Consider the following 19,460-nt stretch of genomic DNA (forward strand, 5'->3'; position numbering starts at 1 on the left):
GAACTTGGCCCGGATTACCAAAACTTTCTGTAGTGTTTGACTAGCCAAAGTATTTTGTCCCTAATCCTCTTGTTTGTGTTTTTTCTTTCTGTAATTTGTCAATACATCTTGGTTTTAAGACATCCTGAATTAGGTGGTGGATACTAGCAATGGGGCAAATCACTGCTGGGTGCCTCAGACTGACTTCAGAAAAAGCAGAATAAATAGGTAACTGCTTGAGTGCAGGGTTGTGATCTCCCCCTCTCCAAACAGAGCAATGGAACTGGTAGGGAGAGAGCGAAGTTACATGAAGAGCTGTAATTAGCTGCAGAGACCACTGTTGAGCAAACACTGACAATCCTAACAAATTGGACTTATTTACTCAATGCAAATATAGCTTGGAAAGCTTTTTTGCTAGTGGAACAAATGTCATTATTCCTCATCCTTACGTGCACATTCATGACTTCTCTCCCCAAACTCCAATTAACAACTAAATGTGAACTTAGTACTGGCATGAAAACTGTAGATGCTAGATGTAAGTTTCAAAAGTGACTAGTAACTTTGGTTGCCTCACTTAAGGCATCTTGACTGTCAGAAAGTGCCTGCCTTTGAAAAATTAGGCCCCTTTAAAACTGTCAAGTTGGGCACCAAAAACTGGATGCACCCAAATCATTAGTCACTGAAATGGCCTAAGTCCTATTCAGAGAGCAACTACAGTCTATGCATCAGCACTTCAAAGTTACAGTGTAACCTTGTACTGAGTGCAATCCACCGCTCAGTGATGGAGTGTTTCTTTGGACATTAGGGCAGGATGAAAATATTCAAATAAATCCACTTAGACATGAAGTAGCCACAAAGTTTTCAGCACTTAAAAAAAAATGCAAGCCAAAAAAAAAAAAGCAGGAGCTAACGAGAATGAGACTTCAGGAACTGTTTTTTTCCCCCCTTTACTTTACCTAATCATTTTTCATAAGGAAAATAGGGTGGGGGAATGAGTTTTAAAAGCTCTTCATAGTTCTTGCAGATATGTCAGTGTGCAAAAAAGGACCCAATGAAGTTGGAAAAGCCAGCTACATTTTTTGAATAGTGTTGGTGTCCACATATCTTGATTTAGGTAGAGCATTCAAGATTTCTACAGGAAGATCCAGGCCTACGATTACTTACACATGCAAAGTGCTGCTGCAGAAACAACCTCGGCAGGAAAAAGACTGGAGGTGAAGGGCAGAAGTTGGGTGACTATTTCTGCTTTTTTCCTTCCTCAATTTCCTTCTGTTAGTGTGTGAATTTCCCAAATTCAGCGATAAAGCTATCAGAACAGTTACCACCAAGGAATTTGAAACATTAAGTAAATATTCAGTGACAATTTATTTTCTGATCTTTATCATTTTACAAAAAAAGCAGGTATCAAAAAACAGCAAAGATTTTCACGAGTTCCTCACCAGTTTTACACAGCTGAACTGGTGTAAAAATGTGAATGTAAGACACAGGCTGGCTTTGCTCCTGGTCATACACATTCAAGGTTAGCCCTGGGCTGGGATGCACTGGGCCTTTGGAAATTTTTTATTTTAAAAAGCACCTCTTTTTTTGGGACTTGACTTGATTCACCCAAGTCACTTTGTACTGAAATATAACATGGAATGTGTACCTGTTGGGATCAGAAATTAATCTCTTCTGGATCCCATGTACCTTAACACTGATCAAGGGACTTTGCAATGGACACATTAGGCACCAGTCTGCATTTCTCAGATTACCAAAAGGCAGCTACTACATTGTGTTAGCTACAATCACTTTTTGCCCCCTCCCCCCATCCCAACATGCTGCAATGGGATTTAACTGTGTAACAGCCCCTTCTACTTTTCCTCATCAGGATCTCAGGTCCAAAAAAGGAAAGCTTCACTAGGTTCAAGCCCAGGGGAAATGGACCTTCATCCTTAAATACGTCATACAATTGTGTTGTGATGCCTTAGACAATTCTACAACAGTGTGACTCTCCCATTGTGGACCCAAGACTTGAATGATCAAAGGAAACCAAGATAAACCATAAATGTGAGATAGGAAAAAATACTCAACTCACTGGATGGATATTCTGGTTCTTTTCTGAGCCAGAGCTTGTTCTTCCACTGTACTTGTGCTGTAGGGTTCAGAGTTTGACCAGGAGAAGCATAGTCCAGTTTCCATTAATAGCTGCACCATCTTTTCAAACATACAGCTTACATTGAACACTGCCTGGTTAGCTAAAGAATTAAGACACTGCCCTGAGTCCCTCAGTATCTGCTTGGAAAGTCAGGTCAAAATCTGGCATGATAATACATGAATGCAAATCATCTTACACAAAGACTTGTGTATATGTCACTGAAATGCTTTTGAGAGTACCAAATACTCCTATTAGAAATAAAATGGCACCTCTATTATTACCCAAACAGCAAAAGGAAATCAGATATGCATATTTTGTCATAGATATGAAAGAGGAAGCAAGAAGGCAAGCTGAGAGACAGATGCTACCCCCAGGGCAGCAGTGGCATTTGGTTGTTTTGGTCATTGTACCAGCATTTTGCACACCCACGGCAGGCAGTCACTGGCTGCTGAACTTAAACCGTTTTTCTGGCAGTCAAGACACGGACAATGGACCCTACACCTCCAGCAGCGAGAGCCTGAAAACAGAGAAGTAACAGTTAATACAAATAACAGACTTAAAGTAATAATACTCAATACAGTTAATACTCAATAACTGACTTAAAAGTGGCAATTCTTCAACAACAAAAATTCAAAACCAGACTCCAACAAGAAACTGCAGAACTGGAATTAATTTGCAAACTGGACACCATCAAATTAGGCCTAAATAAAGACTGGGAGTGGATGGGTCACTACAAAAACTAATTTCCCCCTGCTGATACTCTCACCTTCTTGTCTATTGTTTGAAACAGGCCACCCTGTTTACATTGGCCTCATTACCACTACAAAAGTGATTTTCTTCCCTTGGTATTCTACTGTGAGAATAGCCCACTTCCACTTTAACTGAGCTGTTTCATTAGCACTGACCCCCCCACTTGGTAAGGCAACTCCCATCTTTTCATGTATTGTGTATATATGCCTGCCTACTGTTTTTTCCACTCCATGCATATGATGAAGTGGGTTTTAACCCACGAAAGCTTATGGCCAAATAAATTTGTTAGTCTCTAAGGTGTCACAAGTACTCCTCATTGTTTTAGTTAATACAAATTAACCGATAACACAATAACCACAGACAAACAATTACTACTTGGACTTCAGTACGTTTCATCTGAACATCTCAAAGTGTTCTACAGACACTAATTAGCAGCATTCTGCAATAGGGAAGCATTACTACATTCATTTTATAGATGGGGAAATGGATTCAGGCATTAGATAACTTGCACAAGTGTCAGATTCACTGGGGGAGTCAGGACACTTGGGTTCTATTCCCAGCTAAATCCCCAACTTTGACCTTAGATTATACTGCCTCAGTGCAAGATGACAGTTTCTAGGAAATGTGCAATGGCTCATTTTCATTCTTACCTAATACATGATCAAACTTCACCTCTAAAGTCTGCATGGATCAATATGCTGTAGAAAGTGTGCATTAATTTCACATGGTTCCCTGGGGAACCTTGTCCTTCCCACCCCAACTGTTGCAATATGAATGCTGGAATTTTAAGAGGAAGGAGGATGATTCTTATTGGACTCAAGACAGAGTCATGGATGTAAGGGTCTCTGCTAATGCAAATTATCAGGCCAAATGCAACTGAGACTTAACACACCTTTTCATGCCACTGCAGTAACACAGCACTGCTGTTGTCAGAGGGGCTCTCAAACCCCTTGTAGATGTATTTCATTAGCAGATCAACTCCATTCTTGTCCAGAGACTGTACTGCCTTTTCAATATCATTGGCTTTGAAAGAGATGAGGACTTTCAGGACAATGCTTTCTGCACGATCCTGTAAACAAGGGAAAAAGTCAACCTGGAACTGAGCTGATCGATACGGACATGGTCTGCGGCCAAATGTTAATGATCTCTCAACTCTGGGAGGTAAAACTTTTCTATTCTTAACAATAGAAAAATGTTCAGTTAAGGCAGCTCAAACACATACCAAGTTGTCAAGCGTACTGTGCACCTCTGTCCTATGACAGAATGACCTCAACTATATGACTTTGCTATACACATCTGTAATTCTAAATGAATTTCAATTTCAATTTACAGCTAACATATGTAATTAATTTGAAATTAAGTTTTAGATAAGTTAAACAGGTAGCGCCCAGTTGGACGAAGGAAGCTAGTCTCAAAAGAGACTCATTTTCTTCACTGGCTTTGTAACAAGCTTGTTCTCTTCTAGGTTTCTATCTCTGCTCACCAAGCTTGGCTTTTGTTTGCGGGACTCCACCCATAGTACTGTATAAGAGCTGTACTGAACTTTATCACTGTTAATGTTCATGCACAGGAAAGTTCAAAAGAAGTTGGAACTAATAGGACTAAGGGTTTGATTGGCTTTCCTCTCACCTCTCATTTTACATTTTGTCTAGATGGACAGCTCTGCTGTGGAATAGAAGTGATCTTAAAGGAGTCTGCTCTCAAATTTCAGAAGTATCCCTACTCAGCACTGTCTGAGCTTTGCTCAGCTAATACCTTAAGCTTTACTCTGCATTATCCTTCTCTTCCCTCATTGACTACTGTATTATAACTACCGCTTTAATTCTGTGTACAAAATGTTTTACAAAATCCTTGGAAAACATCTTTAAGGCCCGGTCAGCATTACCAGCATGAAGAAGTTCCTGGTAATATGATTGCTTAATCTACACAGGCCAACCCAAACATTTGAAGCCGCAGTTAAAAGAAGCTGAACTGTCACATCCATGCTGAAATACAACTGCTAGCACCAAATGTTTCAGGTAACTGATTTTGAGAACTGACCTTGATGCCATTTCAGGATCAAGAATTTGTGTAGCATGGTTAGGTCTTTTCATCACCCATTCTGTAAGCATCGTCCTCCCCCGCCCCACCCCCCAAAGTAATTTTCTTCCTCTGTTCACTCAACCACCACCTGAGAGGTATCAATATAAAAAACCTTAACTGTCAGAATGGATTCCTTTTGTGTATAATCCCACTGAGCAAGTACTGTCTGCAGTTGCTTCCCAAAGGAATTATAGCCATTATCTTTCCCAATAAGCAGACACATCCTGCAGCCATTTGATGTAGTGATACTTCTCAGATATGTAGCAGAAATAGTAAGCAGAAACAGTGATTTGGTGGGAGGTTATATCCTAAAATAAGAACGAAGCCAAGAACAAGCTCACGAGACAGAGCTGCCGGATCTGCAGGTTTTCCCAAGGCTTTGGCGACACCAGTCATATTTTAAGTCTTTTTCCAAGTGGAAAAAACACTTTGTACAATGGGACTACCTTGTACAGCAGATCTGCCCCATGTGTACTTCACTGTCAGAAGTTTTAATACTTTACTACCGTTAGCCCTGCAGAAGCAACTTAACTGTGGGACAGCAAGTTAAATTTGTTTGCCTTCTACATCAGAATTACAGTAGCCCCTATGCAACCCCATTGTCTTTATATTATACTATCAATGACACCAGTGCAATTGTAATGAAAGACACACTGTCACAGATGTAAAAGAGGGCAAAATTACCTGCAGAATCTCTTACTTGATGATGCCCTTGATACCAAGATTGTTAGGTGATGCTCAGAACCCCAAGTAAATTTGTAGGGCTGGCAGTTGGTGGAGAAAATCTTTACTGGGAAGTTTGGTCTACTGTTACAAACAAACATGGAATCCTACAGATATATTCTTACAGAGTGAATGCTTAGAGTAGAACGCCACAGCTGTGTGGGTGGCTACAGTATGGTAGATTCCTATAGCTTATCTGTGGATCTTTCAGTCTGCTTTGGGCATCCATAACACTCAAAACTAGTTTTTGGGAGCCTTGTCCGACAGGCAAGTATGTGTGCACAGTATAGTCAAAGCTCTAACCAAAGTGGGAGTGCTTATATTTTCTAAGTTCTTATTGTTAGCTAGAATTATGGACTGGACACAGTAGCTAATCAGTGCCTACTGTTTTAGGGCCTTTTTCGTAGGCCTATTTGGGCAGAGTATAGTTTGGCAACAGGGAAACGCTTAATCAGTCTCAAAGAGAGGGGAAGTGAGAAATCTATAGAGGGCAAGGAGAATTAGGAAAGCATCCACAGTATGGCATATAAATGAGAGTTATTGACTACTTCACCTTTACTGCTTGGTTCTTGGTGTTGATTGGAGGATTCTTCAGGGCTGCCTGCAATGCAGCCATCATGTTCCCTGTGAACAATGGTTAAGGAAAGATGGGGAAACAAGGACCTAGAAAGCAGTAGAGCTAGTCACAATTCAGTGGGGTTCACATGTAACTTGTTCATTACTAGGAATATCAGCGATGGAGTTACTGAGAGAACATCTTCCATACTGAACGCTTCAGTGGGTGCAACATAAGACAGCAAATACTAGCCAATTACTGAAAGCAATGGGACCAATACTAAGGTGGTACAGTTTTCAGTACTGGAGAGCACCAATCACAGAACAAGGATCCCAATAATAGAAACATTTAGAAATTCCAAATGAGACCCATTCTATCTCCAAACACCACACAATGTCAAAATACCATGCAACAAGCTATATAGCATGGCTGTTTGCACAATACAGAATGATGTGATTGCTGAAATAAACTGTTAGTGGGAACATCTGTGCCACATAAATTGGAAAAATACCATCAGTCAGGACACCAGACTAAACATCAGCAGGAAAGGAAAGGTCATCTGTCAGTCAATGCATCACACTGTAGTTGATTATGATTCGGGAGAGTTTTCTATTCAGATTCTTATATTGCATCCACCCCTGTGGTATCTAAAAACCTCCCCCACTAGTGCATTAAGTGACATGACTAATGTGTGCCACAGATGGAGTTCATTATAGAACAATGAGATTCCAAGACTGCCTCCATCATTGTCATGAACCAGGAGGAGAACAAAACATGCTCTAGAGACACAGGTAATTCAGGCTTCCTGCTGACTGTACAGAAAAGGATGCTAAGCAGCTCCCACTTGAATTTTCTTAAAGGGTTTCAGTTTTGAGCACAGAAATTTGCCTTTCAGTTTTTTCCCCCCCCACCTCCAGGAACTGCCAAAACTGAATCACAAAACCCATTAATCCTATGGGGTTCAGCCTCGCCTTGAAAGGGCACTACTGAAGCAAAATGCTTTAATATGTGGAAGTGAAAAGCAATTAGATTGTCACGGACTAGGTGCAATTATTCCCATAAAAGGAAAACCACACAGAGCGCACACTTCCTCCAACCCTGAAGCCTAAGAAGAGGGGTTTGAGGGCAGGGCTTTCTCTTTGCCCCTCCCTCCAGCTCTCCTGAGGTCAGACAAGACCACATCCTCAAGTGCGTACGCACCCGAGAACTGGAAATAAAAAAAAGCTGACTGATATTAACTTACATAAATAAAATGGTACGGGGCAACAGTCTCCATGAATAGCAGGGTGCTCAAGCCAGGGATTAGACAGAGACACGCTAGGAAGTTTTACATTGTTTGGAACACATTTAATTAAAAATCTATTGTTGTTTAAGAACCCAACACACCTGGGTTTTAATCTGTGTTTCCTACTCCTGTACTTACACTCAAAGACAACAGTTATTTATTTCATTCTGTGGGGCTAGGTGGTATTGGCTCACCTTACCCGACCTGAAGCCTGACCCTAGGGAGCCACAGATTACAGGGTAGACTAGTTCGAGAGAGACAGGGCGGTGGTGAATCTGAGCAGGGAACATGGAGGATCCTCCCCCCCACTTCCCCCTGGACAGTAACTTTCCAGGCCAGCAAAGCCCTGGCACACTCAGTGCAGGGTGACACAGGCGAGCCATCCCCCCGCCTGTGTCCTGGGCATCCTACAAGCCTGGTAGGCTCAGTATAGGGCTGGGGACCCTTCCCCGCCCCGGAGCCCGGCAGAGAACAGGGCAGGGCAGGGCAGGGCAGGGCAGGGGACCAGTCCCCTCCTCCCCTCGCGCTCCTGGCCTCAGCGCCAGGGGCCGGGACTCTTTCCCCGGCGTTGGCGGAAGGATATTGCCGCAGGCAGGAATCCACCTCGCCCTCGTCGGGCCCGGCCTGGCCGTCGCCTCCCTCCTCCTCATCCACGAATTTGTTCTCGTCATACTCATCCACATCTACGCGGCGAAAGCGCGCAGAGGACACCGTGTTCTTCGCCATCGCCCCGGAACCTGCCGGCGCCGCTCACCTCCGCAGGGCGGTGCCCGCCCCCTACTTCCCGCAGTGAGCAACACCGCGCATGCGCAGGGAGTAGAGTTCCTTCCGCCTCTCACTTCCGCCCTCGCGCAACAACCTACGTAATAGCCATGCGCGCGCGCTGTTCCTGGGTGGGCGCATGCGCAACACAACTGCGAGTTTCTTTTTACGCATGCGTGTTTTAAATTCCGCACCCCCTCCTCCACTACGCATGTGTTCTGAACAGACTTCCTCTTTCTCATGCGGTATCCGGCAGGCTTTGCGCGCAGGCGTAGAGAAGGCAACCCTCAAGTGGGCGGAGGAAGGCAGGGTCCGGGGAGGAGCAGGTGAGCTGTTGCGATTGGTCGGCAGGGGGTGGTCACGTGTTCTCCCGGGATGAGGAGGGCCGTTACCATAGGAGCGGTCTCCTGCCGCTAACGGGCGCTGTATGGGGGTGTCGTGGCTACTGGGGGTGAGCGGCGCGGTGCGAAGCTCCCGATCCGGCCCCGCTGGGCTAGGCTGAGCCTCTGCATGCCGGGTGGGTGTGAGCCCCGGGTACGCACCGGTGTACGGGTGTGGCTTATCTCCAGCAGCCACGGTGTGGCCCGCCCCCCGGTCTGTCCTCAGGGGCTACCGCAGGAAGGAGGTCACTGCCCCCCAAGGCCTGTCTCCCCTCCTGCAATGCTTCTCCAGCGCTTTCCAGTGGGACGCCCTTGAGTGCTTCCTGGTGCTGACTAATTCATTCACGCCACCTAGCTCCCCGGGAGAAGGGTTAGCGCTCAGAGCCCCGTTTTGTAGGTGGGGAAACTGAGGCACAGAAGTGCCTAAACTTTCAGCAGTGCCCCTTGATTTTGGCTGCTGCAGTTTCTAGGTGGGCAGGTTTTCAATTTCACTTGTCTCCTTTTTGAGCAGGCATGCTCAGCGTTGCCTGAAATCAGGCTCTTAAAAGATCGAGGTAACTACAAGAATTTGGGCTATGGTGAGTGGCAGAGTTAAGGCCAAAACCCCAAAAACTTGACTCCCAGTTCTTGCTCTTAACTCCAAACAGTAATCCCTTCCTTTATATTGATATAAACATTTTAATCAGTTGTCCTTAATATATATTGAAATTAGATTTGAGGTATAAATTATATTAGTATTGTATGTTAAATGGACATTGGTAAGTAGTTTGAGTTCAAAATCTGGGATTTACAAAAAAGGATTTTACAGAATCTAATATGAATCATAATGCTTTCCTAATACTCAAAAAATATATTATTTTAGGACATTACACTTAGTCCTGTGGTGCTGGGAACCCAACCTCAAAAGCCTTGTGCTAATACATAACAAGGAGAAAGTGAAATTGACTTTAAACCAAAAGTGAAACTGACCAGCCAACTTTTACTGTGCAAGCTGAGTGAAATGCAGAAAGTAATACAGAAATAGTAAAAAGTACATTTAAAAAAACCCTCTGTTTTAATAGTATGACATAAACATAAACAGATAATCTTTTTAAATAAGATTTTTATCATGCATCCCCTTAAATAAATTTGTTCATTTTAAAAATTATTGTATATACATTAAGAAGTTCACTTTAAAATTCCAGTCCAACTCCCACTGAAGTCAATGGAAAAACTCAATTGGGATTGAAGAGGGCCCCAGGGGATTGCATGTTATTAAGATTTAGAAGTAGGGAGTTCTCATACTATGACCCTAACCCTGCAAAGATTCATGCAAGTGAGTTGTCCCCCTGAAGTGAAATCACTTAGCACCTTGCAAGATCAAGTGTCAGGGTGGGAAGTTTGCATCTCTTGGATGCAGAATTTGTGTTGCTATGTTGCATGGACATGTGAGAGGTTAAGTGTTGTTTGAGCCCCTACTGAGGAGTTATGTATGGTAAAGACTAACTCACAATTAGATTCTTAATGCTGTGGTCACAAAAATAAAAAGTGAGTTGGAGAATTGATTTTGCAGAATTAATTGGTATTTTTTTGGTTAAGGTTTCTGTAACAACACTCAAAGCCCCTTTTGCAAGAGATCACAAGTTACCAGCTTTGCTATAGAAAACTGCAACTAAAACACTTTAAATATTAATAATAAATATATTGTATTACAACAGTGAAAGCATTGATCTATAAATCAACTCACTCTTCATACTCTATATGCTATCAGCACCACCTTTTAAAACTTTATATGAAAGAGATCTCTTTGGTGTTCACTCAATTTCATTTTTATATATTTCTAATCTTATATCTTTTTAAAATCTAATTTAAAAATCATATTACATGAACTTCTGGCTGATGAGAGGTGGCAGCCTTGGAGGCTAAAGCCTTTTTTATTCCCAGGACCCTTACCTGAAGGAACCACTTTTAGGGATTCAGGCAGTGTTTGGTCTATATTGTCCCATTCATCCTTGCCTTATGCTGAGGCTTCCAACAAGGATACTAGTTATGCTGACATCTTAGGCTTGGTCTACACTCACCCCCCAAATCGAACTAAGGTACGCAACTTCAGCTACGTGAATAACGTAGCTGAAGTTCGAAGTACCTTAGTTCGATCTTACCTCGGTCCACACGCGGCAGGCAGGCTCCCCCGTCGACTCCGCGGTACTCCTCTCGTCTAGCTGGAGTACCGCAGTCGACAGCGAGCACTTCCTGGTTCGACTTATCGCGTCCAGACAAGACGCGATAAGTCGAACCCAGAACTTCGATTGCCAGCCGCCGAACTAGTGGCTGGGTATTGACATACCCTTATATGATGTGGACACCTCTCCAGTAAAAATCGGATTGAGACTGTCAACTTTATTTATTGTAAGTCACTAAAAGTCATTGGCAGCAGGGGCGGCTCCAGGCACCAGTGCACCAAGCGCGTGCCTGGGGCAGCAAGCCGCAGAGGACGGCCTGCCGGTCGCTGTGAGGGCGGCAGTCAGGCTGCTTTCGACGGCATGCCTGTGGGAGGTCTGTCGTACCTGTGGTTTCGGCGGCTGGTACGCCGAAGGCACAGGACCGGCGGACCTCCCGCAGGCATGCCGCCGAATCCGCGTTACCAGCGGACCGCCTGCAGGCGCGCCCCCGAAAGCCGCCTGACTGCCGTGCTTGGGGCGGCAAAATACATAGAGCCTCCCCTGATTGGCAGGTACTGAATTTTCATCATTACTGGCCTAGATTGGATTTAAACGAGTGTTCTAAAGGTAAAAGTTTCCATATCCTTAACGTCACAGTTTTCTGAGCCATCTAGTCCCTCTGTGTATTAACTTTCATAAGAAATGGATTTACTTTTTTTTTTGCCCTTTGGGATCTGTGGTCTTGCTACTTAAAAGTCGTTCAGTGATTTCTACCACCTGAACGGGTCTTCCATGGGAAAATGTTTGGGAATGATTGGTATCATTAAATAATTCCTTAGGCATCTTTAAATGCCTTACAATATTTTTAGGTTTGGGATATAAATGTTGCCCTTCAAAAGGCAGAAACTTGCTTGTGAAAGGCACCAAATGGCTGTGACTCATCAGTGGTGGCAATCTGCCGTTCATCATTTGTGAAGGTTGCTGAGAGGGTGTGTTAGCAAAATAGTATTGCTGCAAATTCTGCTGAGGTTTTAGATTTGCATATGTTGCCTGGGGAGATGCTTTCATTAAATAAGATTTAATTCCTGTTATGTTGTTAATTTTATGTGAATTTTGTTGGTCAGCTAATGCTCTTGCAGGTAAAATTGGATGATAAAGGGTTGCTTCTGGCATACCGCTCACAAAATTGCAAAGGAGGGAATGCCAGACCCCACCACATAATGGGTTCAAAGTCACATGAGGCCACAAGCTGGCAAGGCTTCGTAAAGCTTCACAGTTCCATATGGACACAGGGAAATCATCCTCAGTGTGATAAAGCTGAGAGAAATAAATACAGAGGGTAATGTCTGGGTACTTTGTCAAGAAGTTGTAGATCTTGCTTATGCAGCAGTGCTCAGCCTCATTACAAGGAGAGTAGTTTGAATAAAGAATTATGTACCCGATGCTGTCGTAGTCATATGTAACTGCATCCAGATAGCCGCCCATCTCAAATAACATGGACTCTGGGTGGATGTTATACTTAATGCAGTTGGTTGCATGGCCCTTTTGGACTAATGTCCCAGAGAAGCTCCTCAGTTCATAGAATATAAGGTGTTTGTTTTGAGGACTCATTAGCCCATATGGGAATCCAAAGGCATTATGAAATCCCATATAAGGGACTCTTGCTTCTTCACCTGTCCGTATATGATAGGGGCATTTGGCACAGCTTTTGCTCAGTGTCTGCCAATAATAGGGCTTTACTACCGTTCCTTGATTTGCCAGATATTCCTGGAACAAAGTTTCCCTTTCTGGGTTCATATTATATTGGGAAATCTCCCCACTCATATTTCTGTAATTGACAATCCTGAAAGAAGAAAAAAGAAACTCGTAATTTATCCCTCCCATTTCCTTTGCTCTTACACTGCAAACATTATAATGCATATTTGCCTCTAAAGAATATGCTAGTGCACAAGTACAGACAAGAAAGCTTTGTGCATTGCAGCTTCAAGTGAAGAGAGGGCAAGTTGGCAATACAGGTTTCAAGATTGTCCTTGTTTTTGCAGCCCTGCCTTCTGTGTTTAAAATAAATTAAACTGAAAATGTCTCTTCCTGCTACTACCTCCCCTCCCACAAAAGTACAAAGTATCTAATAAAAGCATTGCATACTTTTCAGAAATTGGATCACTAGATTTGCTATATACAATCTGAGCACAATCAAATAGTTAAAAAAAGGTATAAATTACCATCAATACATCTCCAGACCAGGATAGTAGTCAATGCGTATGTAGTCCACTTCACAGGCTTTCCTGAGTCCAGTTGTTGATTCCCATTTTAGTCTAATAAATATTACAAACTTCAGGGGGTGGGCGTTAAGATCATTTATTCAATTGAGAAAAAATGGTTGTTTTTTTTGTCTCCCATAGACCAGCTTGTAGTTCTGTTGTATAACTTTACTGAGGCATGGCAACCCTACTAGTCATGGTGAAGACTCTAAAGGCAACCTCATTTTGATGTTTGCAATTGCCAGATGCTAGGATACGCAGACACAAACAAGACTTTTTCATTTGTTTGTATTTCAAACAGTCTGCTGGGTTTAGCTTTCTTTCCTTTGCCTGTCAGTATTTCATTTTCCCTCTTCATTTATTAAGTTCCTTTAATTTTTTTCAGATATTTTGGTATAAGTGGGTTGTGGGGGTGGGGGTGTGTGGGGGTGGAAATAAAAGATGCACAAATAGAATAAACCAAAATATTTATTTGGCATATTGATACCAAGTAACTATTTATTATTCATCTGTAGTGCCAATCCGACAGAGGCACCATTATTTTAGGTATTGCGCATACACGTAACACAAAATAGTCCCTGCTTCAATCTTGACTTTGCTAAAGTCCTTGCATAGGTTTATGGTCGTTGGATCTTTAATAAGTGTGTAAGCAGTCTGATATACAGTGGGCCAAATCATGCTAATCATACTCTCAAAAAACTCCAAATAGGAGTTTTGCATAAAGTAAGCAAGATTTGGCTTAAAAGATGCTCTGGCTAATTATTTTCCTTTGTCAGTTGGATCCAGTCACTTCCTTTTCAAAAAGCTCCAGTGGGCTCCCCCTTTCCCACTGATTCAAGTTTAAATTTCCCATCATTGCTTTCAAGGCCCTGCTTGGCTTTCCTCCTCCTACCTGCATCATGGCTCTTATTACATTCCTGCAAATCCTCTTTGCTCCGCTGACTGGAACTTCACTACTCCTTTTGTTTCCTTGTCATACTCCTGTCTTTGTGCCAAATTCCTTGCTCTTTCCTGTGCATGGAACAATCTCCTGAAGCAGGTCCTCATCTACTTCTCATTTAGGGTCCTCCTAAAGAGTCTCTTCCTGAAGCCCACAAACGCTGTCCTTGTGATCTTGAAAATATTCACTCTGAGTGTCCTGTTGTGTTCAGTCTTCTATGTGTCTGTCTTGATCACTGTAATTTCATCAGGGCAAGGACTCTGTATCCGTCTTCTACACTGATGAGCACATTGGTGCTTAAACAGTAAATAGTACCCATAATAAAAAAGAGTAGTTCTGAGGAAGAAAAAATCCTCAGAGTTTGGATAAACACCTGTTGAGGGGTTTATCTGCACCTGTCTAGACCTCCTGCAGTTTGCCAATACTAGCAAATAGAAAAAAGGTGAAGCATTTGGAGAAAGGTGTGTGTTACTGTTGCCTTCCATGAGCAGCGAGACTGGCCACAAGATGGCATCATAGCACACAAGTGGTGTTCAGCATTTTATACTCACTGGCCATAAGAATGGTTTGAACTTTATTCTGTGGTGTTTGCAGTGTTGCTGTAGCCATGTCAACTTTATTCTGCGTATGCAGTGTTGTTGCAGCCGTGTTGGTCCCAGGATGTTAGCGATACAAGGTGACTGAATTAATATCTTTTATTAGTCCAATAAAAATATAACCTCACCCACCTCGTGACTTTATTATGACATTTAACAAGGTGCTGCCAAAGAGACCATAAGTCTGACCTCTTTCCCCTAAAACTTCGTGTAGCTCTGATACAACAGCAAATCTTCCAGCCTCCCAGATTAGTGCTGCGGTATCCTAACTGAGGAGCTGGGAGCCCCAGGAAAACCCGTCAAGGACTCTGGGTTTAATTGGGACTCTGTGCATGTGACCTGAGTGCATATGTGCATCTGCCCTCTCCTTCCCTGCCAGCTCTGTCCTTGTGAGCCTGCAGGGGCTTAAATTGACAAGGATCTTGCACTGTAGTGCTTCAGGCTGCAGCATTCTCATCAATTTAAATCCCCTGCCAAGTAAGAAGAACAGAGCTGACAGGGGAGCGGAATCTAAATGAATCAGTGAATACAGCAGAGCTCTGCTTCTCATTTGCCACATAGACTATTCTCATAGTAGAGGATTGTGGGTCAAAAGAGGAAGGGTGGCAAAAAAAAAATCAAAAAACCCTCAAGCAAAATGAAACAAAACTGACCACTCAGCAGATTCTGAGGACAAGTCAGCGGCTGTGCCTTGTTTTTTAAAAAGAAAAAAAAAAAAAAAAAAAAAAGAGAGAGAGAAAAAAAAGGCTAGATGCCAATTTAGTTGTACAAACTCTATTTAACTTTCTTAAATGTCCAGGTCTGGTGGATGAAGCAGCTGGTGACCTTATGGAACTCTCCACAAAAAGAAATTTTTGTCAAGTGTACAGCTGTAGTCAATAACACTGAGCACTTACCTAGCACACCTCATCCTCAAAGCACTTTATAAACATTAGCAAATGGTTTAGTGGTTAAAATACAGAATGGTGAGGGGGCACTGACACAGAGTTTGGGGGAGACAAGGCCCTGCACCCCCGGCTTCCTGCGATTCACCATGACTCTCAGCCAGCCAGTAAAACAGGAGGTTTATTTAGATGACAGGAACACAGTCCAAGACAGGTCTTGCAGGTATAGACAACAGGACCCCCTCAGTTAGGTCCATCTTGGGGCGGGGGCCCAGGGAGGCCAGAGCCCCATCTGGGCTCCCCTCCATTTTCCCAGCCAGCTCCAAACTGAAAACTCTCCAGCCCCTCCTCTTCCTTTGTCTCTTTCCCGGGCCAGGAGGCCACCTGATCTCTTTGTTCTCCAACACCTTCAGTTGGCACCTTTGCAGAGGAGGGGCCCAGACCATCAGTTGCCAGGAGACAAGGTGTCGGCCATTCTCTGTGCAGACAGCATCACACTGGCCCCCTAGGGCTCTGCAACAATCACACACCCCTAGACACTCGAGAAATGCATTGGGGAAACTGAGGCACCAACCCAGCACTCAGAGAAAACATTAAGAACATTCCCATTTCGTCACAGGCACTATTCCCAGCATTGCCCCTCTGATTGTGCCCCTGGGCTGGATTGCTTACAGGGACAGTGGCTTCCGATACTGGGAGCCTAATTTGAAACACTGGGTCTGATTTTTTTTTTTTTTTTTTTTGGTAAGTGCTAAGCACTCAGAACTCTAGCTGAAGTTAATGGGTGCTGTGGATGCTCAGCACTTGTGAAAGTCAGACTCAACGTGTTTCAAATTGGACACTTAACCTGAGGCCCCCCAAAGCAGTAATCATTTTTGGTAGCCTTAAAGCCAAATTTTTCAATCCTTACTCAGGAAAAAATGCTGTTGATTCCAATGGGAATTTTGCCCGACTAAGGGCCCAGGGTTTGGTCCTATAGTTCTGTCTGTTTCCCCTTCTGTAGAATGGGGCTATAGTACTTATATATGGCACCTTGCAGAGGCAAGGGGTTGTGAGCCAACAAATTAATATCTGTAAAGTGCTCTGAGTTCCTTAGATTACGCTGTAGGAGTATAAATATTTTATTTATTATGTTTCATTCTGTTTATTTATAACAATTAACCAGTGCACAGGCTTAGGGAACAATAAGGACCCACAGAAGTCTTCTTTTGTTTTGTCTGGGTGCCCCTGTGCCAAGAGCTCTTCCAGCACCCTCTCTTCTACTTATCTGCTTTCCTTATGGACTTAACCCCGTACTGGTCAATGGGGGAATTTTCCATCTGTAGGAGGAACACAGGATTTTTGGGCTGCAGCAGTGTGGGGAGTGAGTCTTTAATTTGGGGGGAGGGGGCGGGGGGAGAGAAATCTGTCAAGTGTCTCTAAAAAATCTGCCAAGTGTTTCTAAAAAAAATCTTTTTGTATGGAATATGGTTACATTGCATAAAAGCATCTTCCTGACATAATATGGTGATAGGCATGGCATTCTCTAGGCATTCCAAACTCATTCCAGTAAAATCTTAAACTACAACACAAACATGTATTCTCTCTATATAGGAATCCCTTCATCTACCCCTGAAATGCAGCCATCTCTAGGGCAAAGAGCAGTTGCCATTTAACAGTGCACAACAGCACTATACAACTGTTTATGGAAGGAAGTGAAGCGGATTATTGTATTCAGTTAAAACTACAGGGTAAATTTAAGTGATCAGCATATCATTACTCAAGTTGGAATTCGGCCAAGACATAGGCCATTTGTTCTTGAGGGAAATATACCAACTGGTCAGGACCTCACTTTTACATCTTCTCCAAATACTAGATGCAATCATGTGCCTCTTCAGAATCTGTCACGCTCCTTACACCCCAATCTATCCCAAGTTTGCCAATTTTGAGTGCAATTACTGATACTGGTTTTATTTACTTAAAATAATAACATGATTTATCGAGATTTCTTTTGCATCAAAGGAAATACACAGATTCAGGGTTTATATAGAGCTAGGCAAAAGTTTATCCAAAGTATAGATATAGTTCCAGAAGTGTGATAGTGAGTTTTTTCTCCATTAATTAGCCAAATTAAAAAGCCAAAGTCTGCTTTCTCTAGTACAAATATACTTATGTTTACATAAGGGGGATCTAGTATTCCCCCTCTAAGTAATGCACTTTGTACAAGAATGCCTCCCCCCCCCCTTTTTTTTTTTTTTTTTTTTTTTGCTGCTGAATCTTTGAGAGTTGAAATTCTGTAGCATTTCTTAGCACTGCCTGGTTCAAAATAATCTCTACTGGAAAGCATTTTACACATGACTTCATTCAGTAATAAGTTTATCTGAGTTCAAAGTACAGAAGGATCATGTGATCCTTAAACAATCAGAAACTTAATGTTTCTGTTCTATCTTAAGACTTTAAATATAAGATGTGTGGGGGGGGGGGCGGGAGGAATAGCAGGATGTGATCCAAAGCTGTTTTTGATTTAATGCTTTAGTTTCATTTGGAGACTTGGGGCTGGATCCTGCAAAGTGCCCTCAAGTCCCATTTGTCCTAGTGTTTGTGTCTCACTGTTTTTACACAAGTTACTCCCAGTGTACCTTGGAATAAGTGAAATTAGAATCAGACCCATTGATCCCAATATTGTGGTGAACAGTGGAGACTGTAACAAAGGGAAGATGACCTGACATCTCCTATTTTGGTATTTGTAGCAGCAGCAGCAGCAATAGACCGCTGATGAAAATATTGTTGGGAGCTGGAGAAAAGTGAAAGCCAGGGTGCAGGGTTTGTGAATTCAGTGCATGCAAAAATAGAAAACAGCTTTGTCTTTAACCAGGAACACCAAAGCTTCTTAATCCTCACCTACGTTGCACCAAATATTTCAGTGCTGGCCTTCCTTTGAGCAGACTGTGCTAATGATACTGAACTGTCTGGTGTTTTTTATGAAATTGATGGTGGAGACTGGGGTGAGGATACTTAATACATTTTCAGTGATGAATTACACCAGGATTTGCAAATCGGATGCGCAGAATGAAAAACTGGTATAGTGCACCACTTAGTCTCCAAGTGATTATTCATTATGGGATAAACTCCATAACTAGCTTTTTAACATAGATTTAAAATCATCAGGACATGTTGCCATCTTTGGAACTTGCGCTAATTTTTTTTCCTCTTAAAGAAACAGGCTGTTCCCTCCACCCAGTGTTTTGTCCTCCTGAGGGAGAGTACAGACATATCTGAGAGAGCCCCATAGCCTTTGGGCTTGAAAAAGACAACATATATGTATTTGAACCAAAGATCACCTAGGAAGGCTCAGTGAGAAATGGGAGCCTGACGAGAGATGGTAAGTCAGTGTAGTGAAGAAATCACTATTTCTAAGGCATGTTTTATTTGCTCATAAAAATTCTGATCAAGGCTCTGGTCCTGCAAAAGAACAAATGAGAGTATTTCCATTGATGTCATTGGGACTGCTCTTGTGCATAAAGTTAAGCACATGTGCAGGTCTTTGCAGGATTGGAGACCAAAGTAGTAATGCCTGCTAAAGCTAGTTTGTGTATTGTACATGGGATGAGAACAGACCTCTAAGAACAGTAATAAATACTATAGAAAGCTAGCCAAATTCATACCTGGTTTACCTTAGAGATGAATTTGGCTCAATGTGTGTTTGGTTGAAAGTGTGTAAATGGAAGCCAGAGGCCAGATACCCTGAATCACAGATTCAGATTTTAGGATTCTGCATCCTCTCAACATAAATAAATTTAGTTCTGTGCATTTTGCTCTGGCAGTATTGCCAAACCCAAGCATTCAAAAATCACAAGTCAAGCACTAGAAAAATCAAGAGATTCTTAAAAATAAATGGGGAAGAGGGGGGATGGTTTCTTTGCCTTCTGGTGTTGGAACGTTTAGGTTTCACATTTTCATGCTTTTCTCTTTAGCCACAAGGGCTAGAAAATTATCTTTTGGGTTTTT

General features: G+C 42.6%; 2 protein-coding genes across 2 annotated transcripts; both read right to left on the bottom strand.

Moving 5' to 3' along the window:
• Positions 1–1,781: 1,781 nt before the first annotated feature.
• On the bottom strand, positions 1,782–8,330 carry LOC112113458 (actin-related protein 2/3 complex subunit 5). The gene is made up of 4 exons (XM_024209747.3): positions 8,093–8,330; positions 6,222–6,294; positions 3,756–3,932; positions 1,782–2,630 (listed from the first exon to the last, which is right to left on the bottom strand). Exons 1-4 carry the CDS (start codon positions 8,233–8,235, stop codon positions 2,568–2,570), a joined length of 456 nt encoding a protein of 151 aa, XP_024065515.1. The 5' UTR covers positions 8,236–8,330; the 3' UTR covers positions 1,782–2,567.
• On the bottom strand, positions 8,287–12,589 carry LOC113407279 (putative C->U-editing enzyme APOBEC-4). The gene is made up of 2 exons (XM_026655606.1): positions 11,843–12,589; positions 8,287–8,880 (listed from the first exon to the last, which is right to left on the bottom strand). Exons 1-2 carry the CDS (start codon positions 12,587–12,589, stop codon positions 8,287–8,289), a joined length of 1,341 nt encoding a protein of 446 aa, XP_026511391.1.
• Between the last annotated feature and the right edge of the window lie 6,871 nt (positions 12,590–19,460).

This window comes from Terrapene carolina, unplaced genomic scaffold (genome assembly GCF_002925995.2).
Source record: "Terrapene carolina triunguis isolate 2854851 unplaced genomic scaffold, T_m_triunguis-2.0 Scaffold210, whole genome shotgun sequence".
Classification (NCBI taxonomy): Eukaryota; Metazoa; Chordata; order Testudines; family Emydidae; genus Terrapene; species Terrapene triunguis.

Coding starts and splice junctions, on each gene's coding strand:
- LOC112113458 (XM_024209747.3), bottom strand. CDS start 8,235: ATGGCGAAGAACACGGTGTCCTCTGCGCGCTTTCGCCGCGTAGATGTG. Junction 6,295..8,092: donor GTGGATTCCTGCCTGCGGCA/ATATCCTTCCGC, acceptor ACCATTGTTCAC/AGGGAACATGATGGCTGCAT. Junction 3,933..6,221: donor CCAAGAACCAAGCAGTAAAG/GTGAAGTAGTCA, acceptor CCTTGTTTACAG/GATCGTGCAGAAAGCATTGT.
- LOC113407279 (XM_026655606.1), bottom strand. CDS start 12,589: ATGAACCCAGAAAGGGAAACTTTGTTCCAGGAATATCTGGCAAATCAA. Junction 8,881..11,842: donor TAATGAAAGCATCTCCCCAG/GCAACATATGCA, acceptor TTCCTGCGGTAG/CCCCTGAGGACAGACCGGGG.